Source organism: Erythrolamprus reginae, unplaced genomic scaffold (genome assembly GCF_031021105.1).
Source record: "Erythrolamprus reginae isolate rEryReg1 unplaced genomic scaffold, rEryReg1.hap1 H_18, whole genome shotgun sequence".
NCBI lineage: Eukaryota > Metazoa > Chordata > Lepidosauria > Squamata > Dipsadidae > Erythrolamprus > Erythrolamprus reginae.
The window spans coordinates 488,872-507,458 of NW_027248471.1; the positions used below are offsets into that span (position 1 = coordinate 488,872).

Here is an 18,587-nt window from a genome sequence, read left to right on the forward strand (position 1 = left end):
GTCCCTTTTTAGGGAAGGTTGTCAAGAAGATGGTGGTGCTCCAATGAAGCCAATTATCTGGTCCCTCAGCGGTCCAATTTCAGGCCTGGCTACAGCACAGAAACTGCTTTGGTCACTGACAGATGACCTCTGATAGGTGCAAGATATGGGTCATTCCTGTATCCTGGTGTTTCTTGACCTATAAGCAGCTTTCAATACCATCGACCTGGGTATCCTTCTGCGCTGGCTGGAGGGGCTGGGAATGGGAGGCATTGTTTTGTGGTGGCTCTTATCCTACCTCTCTGATCAATTACAGTTGGTGTTGGCAGGGGTTCAGATGTTGGCTCTTAGGTGCCTCCATTGTGGAGAGGCAGGGGTTGGTCTTCTCCCCCTTGCTGCTTAATATCTACATGAAACCGCTGGGTAAGATCATCCAATGACATTGGGTGATCTGATGACACTCAGCTATACATCTTCACCCCGTGTCATCTCAGCAAAGCAGTGGAAGTGATGTGCCAGTATCTGGAGGCTGGGTGTCAATAGGCTCAAGCTCAACCATGACTAGATGGAGTGGCTGTGAGTCCTGCCTCTCAAGTACAATTCTACCTGTCCAACCATTACCCTGAGGTAGAGTTTCTGCCCCCCTCAGATAGGGTCTGCAACTTGGATGTTCTCCTTGATCCACAGCTGAGCTTAGAATACCATCTCTCAGCTGTGGCAAGGACATTTGCCCAGGTGCAGCTGGTACACAAGTTGTGACGCTATTTGGAATGGGAGTCTCTTCTTAAGGCACTCACACCCTTATCACCTTGAGGTTCGACTACTGCAATACTCTCTACATGGGATTACCTCTGAATAGCATTCGTAAACTGCAAGTGGCACAAAATGCAGCTGTGCGAGCATTCAGTTTTTGGAGAAGGGTGGCATACAAATTTAATAAATTGAATTAAATTGAAAATTGAATTCATGGGTGTGCCAAGATATGCCCACGTTTCTCAAGCACTCAGTGAGCTACATTGTTTGCCCATTGGTCTCCAAACACAATTCAAAGTGTAGGTTATGATCTATCAAGCCCTACATGACATGGGACCAGATTACCTATGGGATCATCTTCTACTTTATACTTCCAAGCAACCAATTAGTTCCCACAGAGTTGGCCTTCTCCAGGTCCCGTCAGCCAGGCAATGCCTTCTCTGTGGCAGTCCTGACTTTCTTGAATCAACTGCCCTGGAGATTCGCACTGCCCCCAATCTCCCAGTCTTTTCCAAAGCCCTGAAAACACATTTCTGCCAATAGGCTTGGGGGCACAAAGAACTTTTGATATTCCTGGCCCATGAATGAAGAATAGTGAAGATGAATATGGATGTCTGTTTCTTAAATGTGTAGGGGTTTTTAGAATTAATGTAAATTGGATTTTCTATGTTTTTAGTAGCAAGTTTTTAGTACTTTTAAATATTTAAATACTAGATTTCTTCATCTATTGCATTCTTTGTTGCAAGCTGCCCTGTGTCCCAGAAGGGCAAAATAGAAATCTGATTAATAAATAATAAATAAATAATAAGTCAGAAGGTCTCCACCTTGAGGACAGCATAGAATGGCAGATACACAACCCCAAGACATCCAAACATCAAATGAAGATAAATCCAGTAACTTACCGGAATTTCACAGTGACTCCAATAATGATCTGAAACCCCTCGAGGCTGCCAGCAGTGCTGCAGCTACAATGCATGAAGGCCATTTCCAGATCTTTCCAAGGGCCTCCAGTGGAGCTACAGCAGAACCGACCTTGTGCACTGAGAGCAGCACAGGAAGTGAACTGTGCAGGTCCAGTAGACTACCAGATGACCAATCTTCCTTGAGAACTATGTCATGTGGATCAACAGGTGAGTGACAACTGGGAAATCAGGAGGGATGAGTGTTGAGTACATGATCCATTTGCATGCCAGTCACTGATTGGCCAAACCACAATTGGCAAATTCAAATGGTTGCCAGCAGCATTCCCCATAAGCTGTGCGCATGCGCACACGCGCACCCCCAAATACCCCCCCACGCACCCTTTTCCACGGGCGTGCACTCCCCATCCCCCTGCCGGACCACAGGGGGGTTGCGGGGGCGGGGAGGCACTGGCAGTTAAAGGAAAGGGAGCCGTGGCCGCCGCTGCCTGCCCACAGTGCCTCCGGCCCCCTCGCGCCCCTGGCCTCTCGGCGCTGCCCCCCACCCACCTGATCTGCCCCCTCTCCTCCTCTGCCACCTCCTGCCTTGGGGTGTGACTTCTCCAGCGCCAGTGGCTGTGGCTTCTTTTCCTTCTCTTCTGTGCTCCCAGCCAGGGGGCTGCGAGAGAGGGTTTTCTCCATGCACTTCAGGAATGCCTGCCCCTCCCCTCTCGCAGCCCCCTCGCTGGGAGCGCTTTCATCCCAGACTTTCAGCCAGGGGCTGCAGTAGAGGCAGGGCAGGCGTTCCCGGAGCGCTCGGAGAAAGCGCTCTCACAGCCCCCTCGCTGACACAGAGAGAGAGAGAGAGAGGGAGAGAGAGAGAAAGTAAGTGAGAAAGAGAGAGAGAGAGAAAGGGGGAGAGAGAGATAGCAAGAGAGAGAAAAGAAAGAAAGAGAGAAAGAGAGATAGAAAGAAAGAGTGAGAGAGAAAGAAAGCAATAGAGAGAGAGAGAGAAAGAGAGGGAGAGAGAAAGTGATAAAAAGAGAGAGAGAGCAAGAGGGGGAGAGAGAAAGAGAGAGAAATGACTCTTGATTTAAAGCATATGGTAAAAAGCACCCAAATAATAACAGAGAAAAAAAAACCCAGCCGTTTGTGTGTGTGTGTGTGTGTGTGTGTGTGTCTGTGAACTCTTGAACCATTCCCAATAGCTCACCTGTTATTGGAAATGGTTCAAGAGTTCACACACACACAAGGGGGGAGGAGACAGGGATGGAAAAAGAGGAGAAGATAGTAATAATAGTAATAGATTTTGTTTTTGTTTTATTATTAATTTCTTTTAATAAAAAAGAAGGGAATTTTTTCTTATTTATTTATTTATTTATTTATTTATTTATTTATTTATTTATTTATTTATTTATTTATTTATTTATTTATTTATTTATTTATTTATTTATTTATACTTCTATGCCGCCCAGTCCCAAAGGACTGCCGCTCAGACACTATACTTTTCCGCCCACACCGAAAAAAAGTTAGACGGAACATTGTTTGCCAGAGCTGGCTGCATCCAAGCGAGCCCTTTAAAAACAGCTTCCCTTGGAGCCCACTGGCATTAAGAGCACACTCCAGCTAGCCTTTAAATAAAGAATTAATTAGCTACAGTGATTCCTAGTCTGTTACCCGATCTAACAGATAGAAAAATGAAAGACAGATGTAATCAAATAATGCATTCTAAAAATACAGTTGTTAAGTGAGATTATTCATGTCTTAATTTTCTAAAACACATAGAAACTTTCTATGCAATTTATTATGTTGCTGTTGATTAGCTAAAAACCTTTTCAATACATCTGGGAATAATGCCATACTTCCTCTTTAGTAGAAATTCGGAACCATCTTTTATCAGGTTTGAAAATTAAAGGCAGAAGAGAGGAAAAGAATGAAACATCAATGATTGTTTTTCAGGTAACAAATTGTCCAATTGTCTTTCCTTTATCTCATATATCATATATATTTTCTTCCTTTCATATATCTTCTCTATTTTTACATATTATCTTTATATATATATTACTTCATGTCTATTCTCTTCCATATGTATTGTGTATTGGACAAATAAATAAACAAACAAACAAACAAACAAATAAATAAATATCATTTTAGGGGTACATAAGAATATTTCTATAACCCATATTGGAAGATTATATTTTAAGGAATAGTTTAGTTTACATAATAAAACTCCCTTTAATATAATGTAAATAATCCAAGAATGGTTTAAAACTTAAATGGATTTGTAATGCGATATAATTTGAGTTTGTTGTAGATATAATGTAATTCCTCAAGGCTGATTCAAATTTAGGGCAGCTATGAAATAAAATCAAATGCCTTTGAATCACTTCAAAGAGGTTCAAAATGATTTGGTACTCCTACCTTGTATCCACTGCTATATATGGGACAACTTAAAGCATATTTTTAGTTTGCAAATTAAAAATAAAACAAAGAAAAACCAAGAATCTCAAACATCACCTAATGTGTCCGGCTTTGAAGAAGAAATTAACTATGCCAATAAGACTCCTGCCCCGAAAATGGAAGTAGTCAGAGAATGGTAAAATTCTCAATTTCAGTAAACTTAAATTCTACTTTTTAAACTTTTTTTTCTACTTAAGATTAATATGTATCTAAGATTAATGTGCATTCAGCATCCATTCATTATAGTTTCTAGAATGTATTTTCCAGAAATTTCTTTCTATTCTATTCTTCCCTCATCTCTTCTTGATTTGCTTTAAAGGTAGCTTAGGAGAATAATTCAGAGTTCAAATATTTAATAGCTTAAAAATTTATTAATCTGACTCCTTTCAGATAAATGCTCTCTAAAAGATCTGTTATGTCTGCATTTTTGTCCTCTTCTTTCAAAAGTTGGGACAGGGAAAATGAAGCTACAACCTTTTTAATATTTCCCTTTTACAGTTTGTGACTGCATGCTTTATCATATCAAATATTAATCAAACATTAAATGAATAACACTTTTGAACTTCAAATTAAAGTGAGTCAATTCATTTTGCCACCTTTTAAAATCAAATTGAAATGGGATTTTGATTGATTCACATATCTCTTGAGATGATTATAATATTAAAAATTGTGCCTGCATCAATGATTTGGAAATTGTATTGATTCAGGTTGATGATTACTGTTCATTATTAAATTAACCTAAAGGAAAATTTGTACTTTGCTATATGTATAAAATTTAGCTCTCACACATTAGATTGGGTTTAAAACTCAATTAGAAATAAACTAAAATTCATGTTTTTGAGAAAAGTGTTTTTCAAAAATATAGTAAAATATATGATGAAGAGGTTTTTGTTGTTTGGGCATTTTACTTATGCATGTTCTGGCAATAGCAAAATTATGTAACCTTTCTTAATATTTTTATTCAAAATAAGGATGTTTGTCCCTGTAGCAGTCCATTTTTATTGCAAAAAGTTGCATCTGAAGTGTTATTTATTGCTCTAGTTTAGATTACAATAGCAATTGCAAGTACATGTGAAATTTTAAGAATCTTTACGTATTCCAAGTTGAGTTTTAAACACTGTTGTTCTCATGTTCTCAGTTTGGCTAAGTTTAAGCACACTGTTTCAGGTTACTGTACCCCTTATTAGTTTACATTTAAATATATAGAAAATAGACTTTTGAAAAATCAGATTAAGTATATTGCCATCAACTATGCTATACAGTAGATTTTAAAAGATTCCCATTTCTTAAATATGCTATCCCTGAAATGGTATTGAAATGAATTGAGATCGCTCAAGAATTCTGGATTATTAGTTGCCTTATTAACAGGTATTAATTCAGCCTTTAGGGACTCTGTAAAATGGAGACTATGTAAAATCTACAGCTACAACTACAAATTTGGGAATATTTCCAAATATTGAAGTTCTAAGTATTTTGAATAACAATGCATTTTTTATATAATGATTATTTTATTATTTATAAAACAAATTTGTATTACAATTAAGTGGTTAAAAGATTAATATCTACTAATATGTTGTTTCTGATCATTTTAGTGTTAATTTTAGATTAGCATTAATCTATGAGATTACTAAAAAATTGCAAATACGTAAGGAAGTGCAAACACCATTCATCACTAAAAAATAATTATATGCTTTTTTAATGTCTGATATTTTGATTCATTATTCATTGTCCTGACATATAGTCCATATGTATAACATTATTTAATTATGAAAAATTAAGGTATGAAATAACAGGTTTAAAAGAAATGTAAATTATCTACTAATATTGGGTTGATAAAATTAATTGCATAGTCATGTTCTCATTGAAGTCAATTCCACAAAATCAAGCCCAGGTTAATGTTTCAAAAAGAGACTGAAAGGTGATCAACTTTCCATGTGATAAATAGTTCCAGGCTTTTGTGTGTAAGTAGTTAGGATAAAAAAGACAGAGGGAGAGAGGGGGGAGGGGGAGGGAGGGAGGGAGGGAGGAAGGAAGGAAGGAAGGAAGGAAGGAAGGAAGGAAGGAAGGAAGGAAGGAAGGAAAGCACTGGTAAACTACCTCTTTGTTACTTTCAAGGAAATTTCATGGCTATGACTGAGAAGTTAAAGAATTCAAGCTTATCTTGAAATCAAATTGATAGAGTCAGAATTCAGCTTGTAGATGATACGTCACTCTCTTTAAACAACAGTAGACATGAATTCCATAACAACAAAATTCCAAAAATGCAAATTATTGTACTACATAATTTTAAGAGATGTTTTTGTTTTCATTTGTTTGAATCCACATAAATATATTTTGAACATTAATGGCTGGAAAAGAATCCAGGTGCTGAAAGGCATAGACCCTGGATCTTATACAGGATGGATTTCTTTACCTTTTGATTTCTTTCAAATGTTCCCAATTTACATCGAATTTACTTTGATTTTTTTCCCTTTAAGCTATTTCACAATCACACAACATGGAGTATCTTATTTGGGATGAGGCATGAAAATTCAAACCAAACTATTCCTTCAGAGTTCATCATCCTTGGCTTTCAAAACCAGCAGGAACTACAGTATCTGCTCTTCAGTATATTCCTGACTATCTATTTATTCACAATGCTGTGGAATACCTCCATTATCACTATTGCAATTTTGGATCAGAAGCTCAGAACCCCCATGTATTTTTTTCTGGGGAACCTGTCTTTCCTTGACATCTGTTACACTAGTAGCACAATTCCACAGATACTGGATCTTATTGTCAAAGACAGAAGCAGCATTACTTACACAGCCTGCATTCTCCAATTGTACTTTTTCTTCTCTTTTGTAGGGACTGAATGCCTTCTACTAGCAGTAATGGCTTTGGATCGCTATGTTGCTATTTGCAACCTTTGCACTATTTAATATTTATGAAAAGATGGGTCTGCTTCCAATTAGCTATAGCTTGCTGGATTGGAGGTTTCTTAACTCTGCAATACATACTTATTTTGCATTTCAGTTACCTTTTTGCGGAGACAATAGGCTAGATGCATTCTACTGTGATATTCCTCCACTGCTAAAGTTGTCATGTGGAGACATCTATCTCAACCAAAAGCTCTTGCTATTTATTGGAATACTCATAGCATGGACACCTCTTTTTTGCATCCTTCTCTCATATGCATCCATCATCTCTACTGTCCTGAAGATGCATTCTGCAGAAGGAAGACAAAAAGCTTTTTCCACCTGCTCCTCCCATCTTACAGTGGTTCTACTTTATTATGGCAGTTGCATTTTCACCTATTTGAGACCTGTTCCTTCCCAGTCTTCTGTTAATACCAAATTAATCCCACTAATGTACAGCATCTTGACTCCATTACTAAACCCTGTTATATATACTTTGCGTAACAAAGATGTAAAGAATGCTTGGAGAAGTATAATGGGAAAGATTTAAATATTGTAATATTCAGGTAGAAGCATTGAGGGGGAAAAAGAGCCTCTCTTTTTTCCCTCTAGCAATATGATCTTAAACTAGAAAGGGCTTAAGCTACGAAGGCATGATGCGCTCATACCTATAATATGAGCTCATTATATCATGATGATATGATTCAAATTGCATGGAATTTCTTATGTATTTTTACTTATGTATTTTAATGAAATTATTAAATGGTCCAGGGTGGACTTTGACCGACCAATCCACATCGCAGGGAGGCAGAACTGATTAGGAGGTTCCGACCCAGACAGGTTTCATAGGGAGCTTGGCAAAATTAACAATTTGTTTGTCCGTAGTCCAGCTGAGTCACTGGTAACAGCATGGAATAAGGCTGCATTGGAGGCTCTGGATTATATTGCAGCTTTGTGGCCTCTCCGAGGTAGAGATCCTTGGTTTACTGAAGAACTCCAGAGGATGAAATGCCAAAAGAGACACCTAAAGCAAGCATGGAGGGCCAGTAACTCTGAGTCTGACTGAACACGGGTAAGAGCCTATATTAACACTTAACTTCTGGCGATAGAGGCAGCAAAGTCTTTGTACATTACCGCCCTTATTGCGTCTGCTGATTCTCACCCAGCCACCCTGTTTAGGGTGACCCATTCCCTCCTGAACAAGGTGGAAATGGTGGAACCTTTGAAGGGTAGAGATGAGGAATTTGTTCAGTTTCCTGCAGGTAAAGTCACTCAGATTCAGAATGATCTGGACTCCAATTGGGCAATTCAGACTGAGGTGACAGGGCCAGGTCTTAGTCCTGTTATTTGGGTAGAGTTTGACCTGGTAATCCCTGAGGGAATGGACAAGGCCTTGGGAGCTGTGAGTTCCTCCACCTGCCTACTGGACCTGTGCCCCTCCTGGATGGTTTTGGCCAGTTGGGAGGTGACACATGGTTGGATCAACATGTTGATTAACACTTCCTTGAGTGGGGGGGGGTCATTTCTGCAGCCATTAAAGAAAGCAGTTGTACGACCCCTCCTCAAGAAACCATCCCTGGATCCAGCCGAATTAAAGAACTATAGGCCAGTGTCCAACCTACCCTTTTTGGGTAAGGTTGTTGAGAAGGGGGTGGCACTCCAGCTCCAATGATTCTTGGATGAAGATAATTATCTGGACTCCTTTCAGTTGGGTTTCAGGATTGATCACAGCATGGAAATCGCTTTGGTCACGCTGATGGATGATCTCTGGTGGGCCCTGGATAGGGGACATTCCTCTATCCTGGTGCTCCTTGACCTCTCAGCGGCCTTCAATACCTTTGACCATGGTATCCTTCTGCCATGGCTGAAGGGATTGGAAGTAGGAGACACTTTCTTATGTTGGTTCTCCTCCTATCTCTCTGTTCGTTCACAGTTGGTGTTAGTGGGGGGGCAGAGGTCCACCCCAGGCCTCTCCTTTGTGGAGTGCTGCAGGGGTCTGTCCTCTGCCCCTGGCTATTTAACATTTACATGAAGCTGCTGGGTGAGATAATCAGACAGCATTGGGTGAGGTATCATCAGTATGCTGATGATACCCAGTTATACATCTCCACCCCATGCCAATTCAGTGAAGCGATGGATGTGATGTGTCAGTACCTGGAAGCTGTAAGGGTCTGAATGGGGGCCAACAGATTCAGCTCAACCCAGAAAAGACCGAGTGGCTGTGGACATTTCTTCCAAAAGATCGTTTCATCCATCCATCCAATGCTCTGGGGGGGGGGGGGGAAATATACATTGACACCCTCAGACAGGGTCCACAACTTGGGTGTCTCCCTGGATCCACAGCTGAGTCTTGATCTCCATCTCTTAGCTGTGGTCAGGGGAACCTTAGCCCAGATTTGCCTGGTTTACCAGTTGCAGCCTATGTGAATCAGGAGACTCTATGCACAGTCACTCAGGCCCTCATCATCTCCCGTCTTGATTATTGCAATGCGCTCTACATGGAGATACCCTTGAAGAGTGTTTGGAGATTGCAAATAGTCCAGAATGCAGCCATGCGAGCTGTCATATGTGTAGCTCCGTACACTCATATAACGCCTACACTCCGTGAGCTGCACTGGCTTCCTATTAGTCTCCAGGCACAATTCAAGGTGTTGGTTATTACCTATAATGTCCTACATGGCTCAGGGCCAGACTATTTACAGGACTGCCTCTTGCCGCATACCTCCCAGAGACCAATGAGAGCACAAATAGTTGACCTCCTTCAGGTCCTGTCGACTAAGCAATGCAAGTTGGCAGGACCATGGGGGAGGGGCTTCTCTGTTGCCACCCCGGCTCTATGGAATCAACTCCCCCCCCCCGATGTCCATATTGCTCCCACCCTACTGGCCTTCCGTAGGCCACAAAGACCTGGCTTTGCTAGTAGGTCTATAGCCTGGGGGCCATAAACTAACAAGCATCATGACCATATATGAATGGTATGTATGCATGTTGTTGTGATTGTCCTATCGTGGTTTTTTTAATGAGGATTTTATTGTTTTAGGTTTTATATTTGACTTCTTTTTTATTGTATTGTATTTATATATTATTGTAAGCTCCCCTTGGTTCTTCTGGTTTGGGTGGCATAAAAGTCTAAATAAATAGATAGATAGATAGATAGATAGATAGATAGATAGATAGATAGATAGATAGATAGATAGATAGATACACACACACATACGTACATACGTACATACATACATACTCTGGTACTAGCTAAAAAAGAAATAGATAAATTAAAGATGCTTTAAATAGACTGGCCATTGTTGTTGTTGCTGTTGCTTTGTTTTAAAGTTATGCCTGGTAGATTTTAATTTGTTTTAATCTGCTAAGGCAGAGTTCACACCTAATTCTTCCATCAAAAAACAAGGTGGAAGAGAAAATGGACTACAAGAAGATAAAATATATTCACTCCCATGAGTGAACCTTGTCTCGTGATAATGGCCTACACATACAATATTATTAACTTGCCATTTCCTTTTTTCTAGAATTTGGAAAGCTTCCATTTTATGATTCTTCTGTCAAATTGCTAACAGACTCTGCTTAGTTTTTTAAACTCAGGCAAAATAAGATAGATATGTTAACTAAGAGCTTACTGTATTAGGTATCTAACTTTTAAGGTAAGGTTGATGTATACCTAATAAAAAATAAACATTAATCTCAGGTAGTTATCACTCTTCTGAAAGAACAGTAAATCAGTGACCTGACTGCTATTATGTATCAGTTATGAATTTTGGCAAAATACATTAAAAAAGAAGTTCTATAAATTGGGTCCCTAATGAATGAATACCTAACTTTTTAATGATGAGAATGCAGAAGGAGGAGGAAAAAGAGGGCAACCAGCAGCAAAGTGAATTATAGTACCAAGAGAGATGTTCAGAATGTGTAGAGAACAAAAAGGTTTCACTTGGATCTTCTTTTGTATAATGTATCCAGCCATAAAGAAATCAGTAATCTTATATTTGGTGTTTGTGGTTAAACAGCAGAGTTGTATGATTTACCTGGACATCATTGGGTTGTTGTATGATTTACCGGGACAGAACTACCTTGGGACACCTAGTTGTTAACATAGAAATGTCATGCTTTATTCATATATAATTTTTGCTCACAAAAAGAAAAGAAAATCTGTAACATTTATTTCTTGAAGAAATGTGGTTCAACCACTTGTTATTCGTTGACAGAATATAGTATATCCTCAATCTTTGTTAGCATCCTTTGCATGTTATAACATATATTAATCATTTATTATATTGTAATTCTATCATATAGTTTAGATATAAAATTGTAAAAATAGATTGTGTTGACTGAATTCATTCTTCTATGTTTTTCACATTTGGAAGGGATCCATATAAACAATTCAATTTGAAAAGTGCTTAATCATACATCTGTTCATGACTATGGAATATTTTTACCATTATTCAAGTCTTGCTTGATCAAAAATTCAAAAACTATACTTCTTCTTTAGCATCCTATCTATCCTTGATATTTGATAACTATCTAATTACAAATTGGAGATTCAATTATCTATTTTGTCACTTGAATAGGAATTCAAGAGTAATAGATGGTTAATGGTTTTATCAAAGTTTGCTGTAGTGGACATCAGAATTGAAATGGGGAGATTCTGATTTGTAGTCTAGGCTTGGACACAAATCCAATTAATTGACTTGTGAGAGTCATTTTCTTTTAGTCTAAAAGGAGAAAATGGAAATCACTTAAGAAAAACCAGGAAACTGCTCGGACTTGTCCTGACAATCTTCAAAAATCAGACTTTTTAAAATTTAGGTAATGGTGATCAATGTTCCCTCTAATTTTTTTCCGGTGTGGGCAGAAAGGTATAGTGTCTGAGCGGCAGTCCCTTTGGGACTGGGCGGCATAGAAGTATATATACATACATATATATATACAGTATACATATGTATATATATAAACAAACAAGAAAAAATATCCCTTCTTTTTTATTAAATAAAACCAAAACCAAAATAAAACCAAACCAAAACCTATTACGATTATTACTATCTTCTCCTCTTTATCCATCACTGTCTCCTCTCCCCTTGTGTGTGTGGTGTGTGTGTGTGTGCGTGTGTGTGTGAACTCTTGAACCATTTCCAATAACAGGTGAGCTATTGGAAATGGTTCAAGAGTTCACACACACACACACACACACACACACACACACACACACAGAGCTGGGTTTTTTTTCTCTGTTATTATTTGGGTGCTTTTTACTATATGCTTTAAATCAAGAGTCATTTCTCTCTCTTTCTCTCTCACCCTCTTGCTCTCTCTCTCTTTTTCTCACTTTCTCTCTCTCTCTCTCTCGCTTTCTTTCTCTCTCACTCTTTCTTTCTTTCTATCTCTCTTTCTTTCTTTCTCTTGTTCTCTCTCTTGCTATCTCCCTCTCCCCCTTTCTCTCTCTCTCTGTTTCTCACTGTCTCTTTCTCACTTTCTCACTTACTCTCTCTCTCTGTCAGCGAGGGGGCTGTGAGAGAGCGCTTTGGGAATGCCTTCCCTGCCTCTACTGCAGCCCCCTTGCTGAAAGTCCAGGACGAAAGCGCTCCCAGTGAGGGGGCTGCGAGAGGGGTGGGGCGGGCATTCCTGAAGTGTGTGGAGAAAACCCTCTCTTGCAGCCCCCTGGCTGGGAGCGCAGATGAGAACGAGGAGGAAAAGCCGTGGCCACTGCTGCGGGAGAAGTTGTGCCCCAAGGCAAGAGGCGGAGGAGGAGGAGAGGAGGTGGATCGGGTGGGCAGGGGTAGCGCCGAGAGGCCAGGGGCATGAGGTGGCCGGAGGCACCGTGGGGAGGCAGGGGTGGCCGCGGCTCCCTTTTCTTCTATTGCCAGCACCTCCCTGCCCTCGCACCCCCCGCCGTGGGCTGGCAGGGGGGTGGGGAGCACGCACCCGTGGGAAAGGGTGCGCGGGGGGTATATTGGGGCATGTGCGTGTACAACTTACGGGGAACGCTGGTGGTGATAGGTCAGCACTGAATGAAACTCTAAGAGGTATGATTGATCACTCTATTGCTGAAGTCATATTTTCTGCAGTCAAGTTTGGAGGGGTTTACATTTAGTTTGAATCTATTACATGCTCATGTATTGCTGCCGTTGAAGGTGAGGTAGTCATTAACAGGAAGGACATTTTGGTATATGATTTTATGAACAGATACAATCAGAGGGGATGTAATTGTAAATTGTCTAATCCAAGTATTTCAAATCTGGTGGAATAAGGTATTTTGTTGTGAGAGAAGAAGTGAAGATCACTTTTTGTGAAATATTTCTGGACTCTCTCAATTGTCTGATATGCAATGCGGATTCCAGGCAGGTGAGCTGTATTCCACAATTGGTCTAGCAAATGTTTTTTAAGCTCTGGTTAGCAGAGTAATATTGCCAGAGAAGAATCTAAACAAGACTAGACAACTCTTAGTGCTTTTTTGGGCAGTGTTCTTACAGTGAGCTCAATCTCTTAGGTCATTGGATATGAGTACAGTGATCCCCCGGGTATTGCGATCCTGATCTTTGCGAAATGGCTATATGGCGATTTTGCAACCCGGAAGTAAAAACATCATCTGCAGGCTCCGCAGGGCCCTCGCTCTCGGAGGGCCAGGGTCCCATCTTTACGGGCTAGGGAGGCAGGGGTTGTAGTTCCTACCCCCCAGGTGCCACCCCCTCCTGCCGCCCAGGCCCCTCGAGGCCAGGAACCCGTGGTATCTGCTCAAGCCTTCTCTGCTCTCTTAGATCGCCTGGACCGCATGGACGCCCGCTGGGAAGCCGCCTTTGGGGCACGCAGTGGATCCGGGCCCTCAGCGGCATTGGGAGCCCCTCCTGTCGCTGGGCATGCGCAAGAAGCTCCGGACCAGAGCGACCCTGTGGCACGGGATTCCAGTTCTGCGGCCGGGGCCCTCGGGGCCCCATTGGATGGCAGGGGTGAGTCTCTTTCCATCGCACCCGCACCGGTTGTTCAGGGGTTACCCACCTTAACCCCCCCGGCAGGACCGGCCGGCTTGGGCCCTCCTTTGGGGTCCAGCACGCCCATGGTCTGCTCCCAGGTTTGGGGGGCGACCGCACCGCCGGCTTTGGTTCCAGCCGGGGCACCAGTGGTGAACACGGGGTCTTTGCTTAGCACGACTGGGGTGGCAGGGGTCCAGGTAGCCCCCTCGGGGGTGGGTGGTTCTGTGGTTTTGCCTGGATTGGCCAGCCTTACGGCGGCCGTGTCTTCTGCAGGGTTGGCCAATTCCAGCGTGGCCACCTCGACCGACCCCATGGCGGCTGCCATGGGGGCGGTACCTGTGGGCCTTCCCTCGACTCCTTTAGGGTATCATTTGCACCCCTCAATTAGAGATAAGATTTGGAGGGGGGAATATATTGATCTCTACACCCTATTAAATAGGGAAGTTCCCAAAAAGGAAAGGGATGAGGAGGCTCGTACCGATCGGGCCAAGAAGGTCAAGGTACCTAGGTCTTTCAGGTCTTGGCTTTACGCCTTCCTGACCTGTGCCACCGTTATCATACAGAAGGAGCCGGGCAGGGCCACGGCGCTCCTTAAGTACATTGACCTCATTTCCATGGCGCACTTCAAAGTCAAAGGGGATGCCTGGCAGACCTACGACGAGGCGTTCCGGATGAGGGTGGCGTTTGACCCTTCTCTGCCCTGGGATCGGGAAGTGCCCGATCTATAGTTTCAGGTCAAAGGACCGATAGTGGTCATTTAATGGAGGAGGAGCCGGCTGCGCCCCGCACGGTTGCGGGGCAGGGTGTTCGAACCACCCCGCTTTGTTTTGAGTACGGCGCCAAGGGCTCTTGCACTCGCTCCTCCTGTAAGTTCCGACATGCCTGCGGGAAGTGCGGAGGTTCCCACGCCACGCACATGTGCCCGCGTCCCGGGAGAAACAGGAACGTCAGGGACAAGAACAAGCCCGCCGTTCCTGCGACTCAAGGGCCCCAGTCCAGTCAGGCTTGAGCGCTTGACTGAACTCTTGCGGGGATATCGCCCGCTCGAGAGGGCGGCTGCTATCCTGTGGGGCTTTAGTGAAGGCTTCAGAATTCCGTATCAGGGTCCCCGTAGGGCCTTTATGGCAAAGAATTTGAGGTCACTTCAAGGTAATGAGGAGTTGGTTAGGATAAAGATTAAGAAGGAGGTAGATGAAGGGAGGGTCCTGGGCCCCTTTCCCTCCCCTCCCATCCCGAATTTAAGGGTATCCCCCCTTGGGGTGGTACCCAAGAAAGCCCAAGGTGAGTACCGGTTAATTCTCCATCTTTCTTTCCCCCGGGGGGAGTCGTGTTCAGTCCGCTACGCCTCGTTCGATGCGGCAGTAGCTATGGTCTGGGCTTGCGGAGTCGGGGCACTAATGGGCAAGAGCGACATTAAGTCCGCTTTTAGGCTCCTGCCCATACACCCCGACGATTTCGATCTCCTGGGTTTCTGCTTTGAGGGAGGTTTTTACATGGATCAAACTCTCCCCATGGGGTGTTCGATTTCATGGGCTCTCTTTGAGAGCTTTAGCACTTTCCTCGAGTGGGCGCTCAGGAGTCGAACTGGGTCCAGGTCGGTCATACACTATTTAGATGACTTCCTGGTGGCGGGCCCGACGGGCACACCTCAATGCCAAGCCCTAATGGCGGCATTTGAGGGGCTGTGTGCTTATTTAGGGGTGCCCCTAGCGCCAGAGAAAACGGAAGGGCCATCCTCTAGGATGTCCTTCTTAGGTATAGAGCTAGACTCCTCCACGCAGTTTTGCAGACTGCCGGAGGACAAGCTGTTGAAGATGAGGCTCAAACTGGAGGAGGTAGCCAGCCTGAAGAAGGTGACCCTCAAGCAACTCCAGGAGCTTACAGGGCTGCTTAACTTCGCTTGCCGGGTAATTGCTCCCGGTAGGGCGTTTTTACGCAGACTGTATTCTGCCATGCAGGGTCTGAGCTCGCCCCATCACCATGTGCGGCTCAGTGTGGGGGCCAGAGAAGACTTGCGGGTATGGCAGACTTTCCTGGCCCATTTTAATGGGATCTCCTTCTGGCGGCAAGATTTGCTTCTCCAAGCAGACTTGCAATTGCACTCCGACGCCTCGGGTTCCCTTGGCTTCGGGGTGATGCTAGGAGGGAAGTGGTGCCACTCCACATGGCCGGCTGAATGGGCTGCGGCCGGTATAGGGAGGGATCTCACATTCTTAGAATTTTTTCCCTTAGTGGTGGCGGTTGAACTGTGGGGCAGTCAGCTCGCCGATCGGGTGGTTCATTTTTGGTGTGACAACCTGGCGGTTGTCCACGTGGTAAATTCTTTGTCTTCAAAGAATGAGAGGGTAATGCACCTGGTCCGATTTTTCGTCAGTAAAGCCTTGGCTCTGAACGCACTGTTCTTGGCACGCCATGTGCCGGGGTTGGAGAACGGCGCGGCTGACGCTTTATCCCGTGGACAGCTTGCCAGGTTCCGGGCATTGGCGCCCTGGGCACAACGCACACCAGAACAGATGCCAGGACACTTATGGAGCCTGGCGGGGCTGCAGAACCATGGAGGCAAGAGGCAAATCGGGCCATTGGGCTGTCGGTAGCCCCAAGCACCCGGGCTGCGTACCTCCGGTCAGGTAAGGAGTTTATGGAGTTCAGGGTTAGTAAGGGCTATAGGCAGATGTGGCCCGCACCGGTCGACCAGTTGTTGGAGCACTGCGTGCTGCTACACCAACGTGGTCTGACCGTGAAAACCATTAGGGGCAAGTTGGCAGGCCTGGCATTCATCGCCAAGGCTCAAGGGTTCCCTGACACGTGTAGTGACTTTCGGGTTAGGAGAATGTTAGAAGGGTGGTCCCGGGAACGGCCGACACCAGCGGCTGATGCCCGGCAGCCCTTATCCATATTACAGCTGTCGGCCTTAAGCCACACGTGGATCAGGCTGTGCACTTCACACTATGAAGCCTGCCTTTTCCATGCGGCAGCGACTACGCTCTTTTTCGGGGCTTTTCGGGTGAGCGAAGTTTTAGCCAGCTCTGTTCGGGACAATAGCATGCGCGCGCTCCAGCGGAGCGACGTGCAGCTACGAACTAGTGGGGTCTCCATACGCCTGCGACAGTCCAAGATGGACCAGCTTGGTCGCGGTGTGGAGATTGTTTTAGCACCAACGACTGATGGTGCCGTTTGCCCGGTGTCGGCTCTAACCGCTTTTTGCGCTAGTCGTGGGGAAACCCCAGGATTTTTATTTTGTCACTGTAATCGGGCCCCCTTGACTAAGTACCAATTCTGGGCGGTTACTAAGCGGGCCCTTGAACGAGTGGGCGCGGACCCCTCCAGGTTCGGCACCCACTCGTTTCGTATAGGCGCGGCTACCTCAGCCGCTACTGCTGGTTTGGTGGATCGCCACATTATGGCCATAGGCCGTTGGAGGTCTGCAGCCTTTCGTACATACGTCAGGCCCCCCCCGATAGGGACCCGTTTTGGCCGTTTTAATTTTCTGTTTGTTGTTTCAGCTGTTGCTGGTTCCCGGCCCGCAGTTTGGCTCATGGGCCACAGTTTCATGTTTTGGGCCGGCCGTTTTGCTTCACGGTCTCCTGTCGGATCGCAGCTTTCCCTGGGCTCAAAGATGGACGTTGTTTGGATGGGCCGCAGGGGAATGCGCTGGGAGGGGCTTTGCCCCCTGTTTTTTGGACGGTGTCGATCCGAGGGAGCCCCCGAGTTGTTGGTTATCCACCTCGGGGGCAACGATCTCGGTGTTTTGAGCGGCTTGTCGGTGAACATCCAGGCTCGCGAAGACCTTCGGGCCATCGCAGCCGCGTATCCAGGCACACGTCTTGTGTGGTCTGAGATCTTTCCCAGACTTGTCTGGCGGGATGCTGTTTCACCCAAAGCCGTTAACAAGGCCAGGTTGAGGGTCAACCAGGCCATTGGGAAGGTGGTTAGGGAGTTGGGTGTGTGTGTAGTGAAGCATCCCCATATAAAATTTGGAACCCCCTGGCTCTACCGAGCCGACGGCGTTCACCTCTCAGAGGAGGGGAACGCCATTTTCCTGTCGGACCTGCAGAGGTGCCTCCAGGAATTGGTGTAGGAGGCTGGGTGGGGGTCGGGGGGGCCAAGATTGAGATCTGACCCCCCCCTCCGTGGCAGGTTTGGGGCGGAAATGGGCAATTAGATGCAACTGCGCATGCTCCTTTCAGGGCATCATTAAAGGGTGATGGACCGCCTCTCTCCAGGAACCAGAGGTTTGAGCAATGTCGGGGATTGGAGAGAGGATGTCCATGGGAATCACCGGATCCAGTGTCCCATGGGGATTGGAGGGTGATCTCCTCCCACACGCAGAAGCATGGCTAGGATCCAGGTGAAGGTGGTACCTTCACCTGGATCAGCAAGGAGTTATTGCCCAATGTTGCCAAAGAATGTTAAGGTAGGAATTTCCGCCCCGTTAGTTTTGCTCTGCAGGTCCTTAGTTTGTTTTAAATTAAATATTCAAATTAAATATTCAAATTTATTCAAATTTATTTAAAGTTATTTAAAGTTATTTAAATATGTTAATTAATAAATGACTCTTAATTAATCCATAATCCATGTCTCAGCGTCTTTACTCCACCTCCGGGGGCAAATACCCGGCCAAC

The 18,587-nt window shown here is 44.4% G+C and overlaps 1 protein-coding gene across 1 annotated transcript; it reads left to right on the plus strand.

Annotated features, from left to right (window-relative positions):
* The first annotated feature begins 1,573 nt into the window (after positions 1-1,573).
* LOC139155422 (olfactory receptor 5V1-like) lies at positions 1,574-13,470 on the plus strand. Its single transcript, XM_070730552.1, is given in 6 exon segments — positions 1,574-1,862; positions 3,505-3,590; positions 6,569-6,992; positions 6,995-7,069; positions 7,072-7,518; positions 13,382-13,470. Coding segments are annotated over 6 exon segments (1,410 nt in total).
* Positions 13,471-18,587: the final 5,117 nt, after the last annotated feature.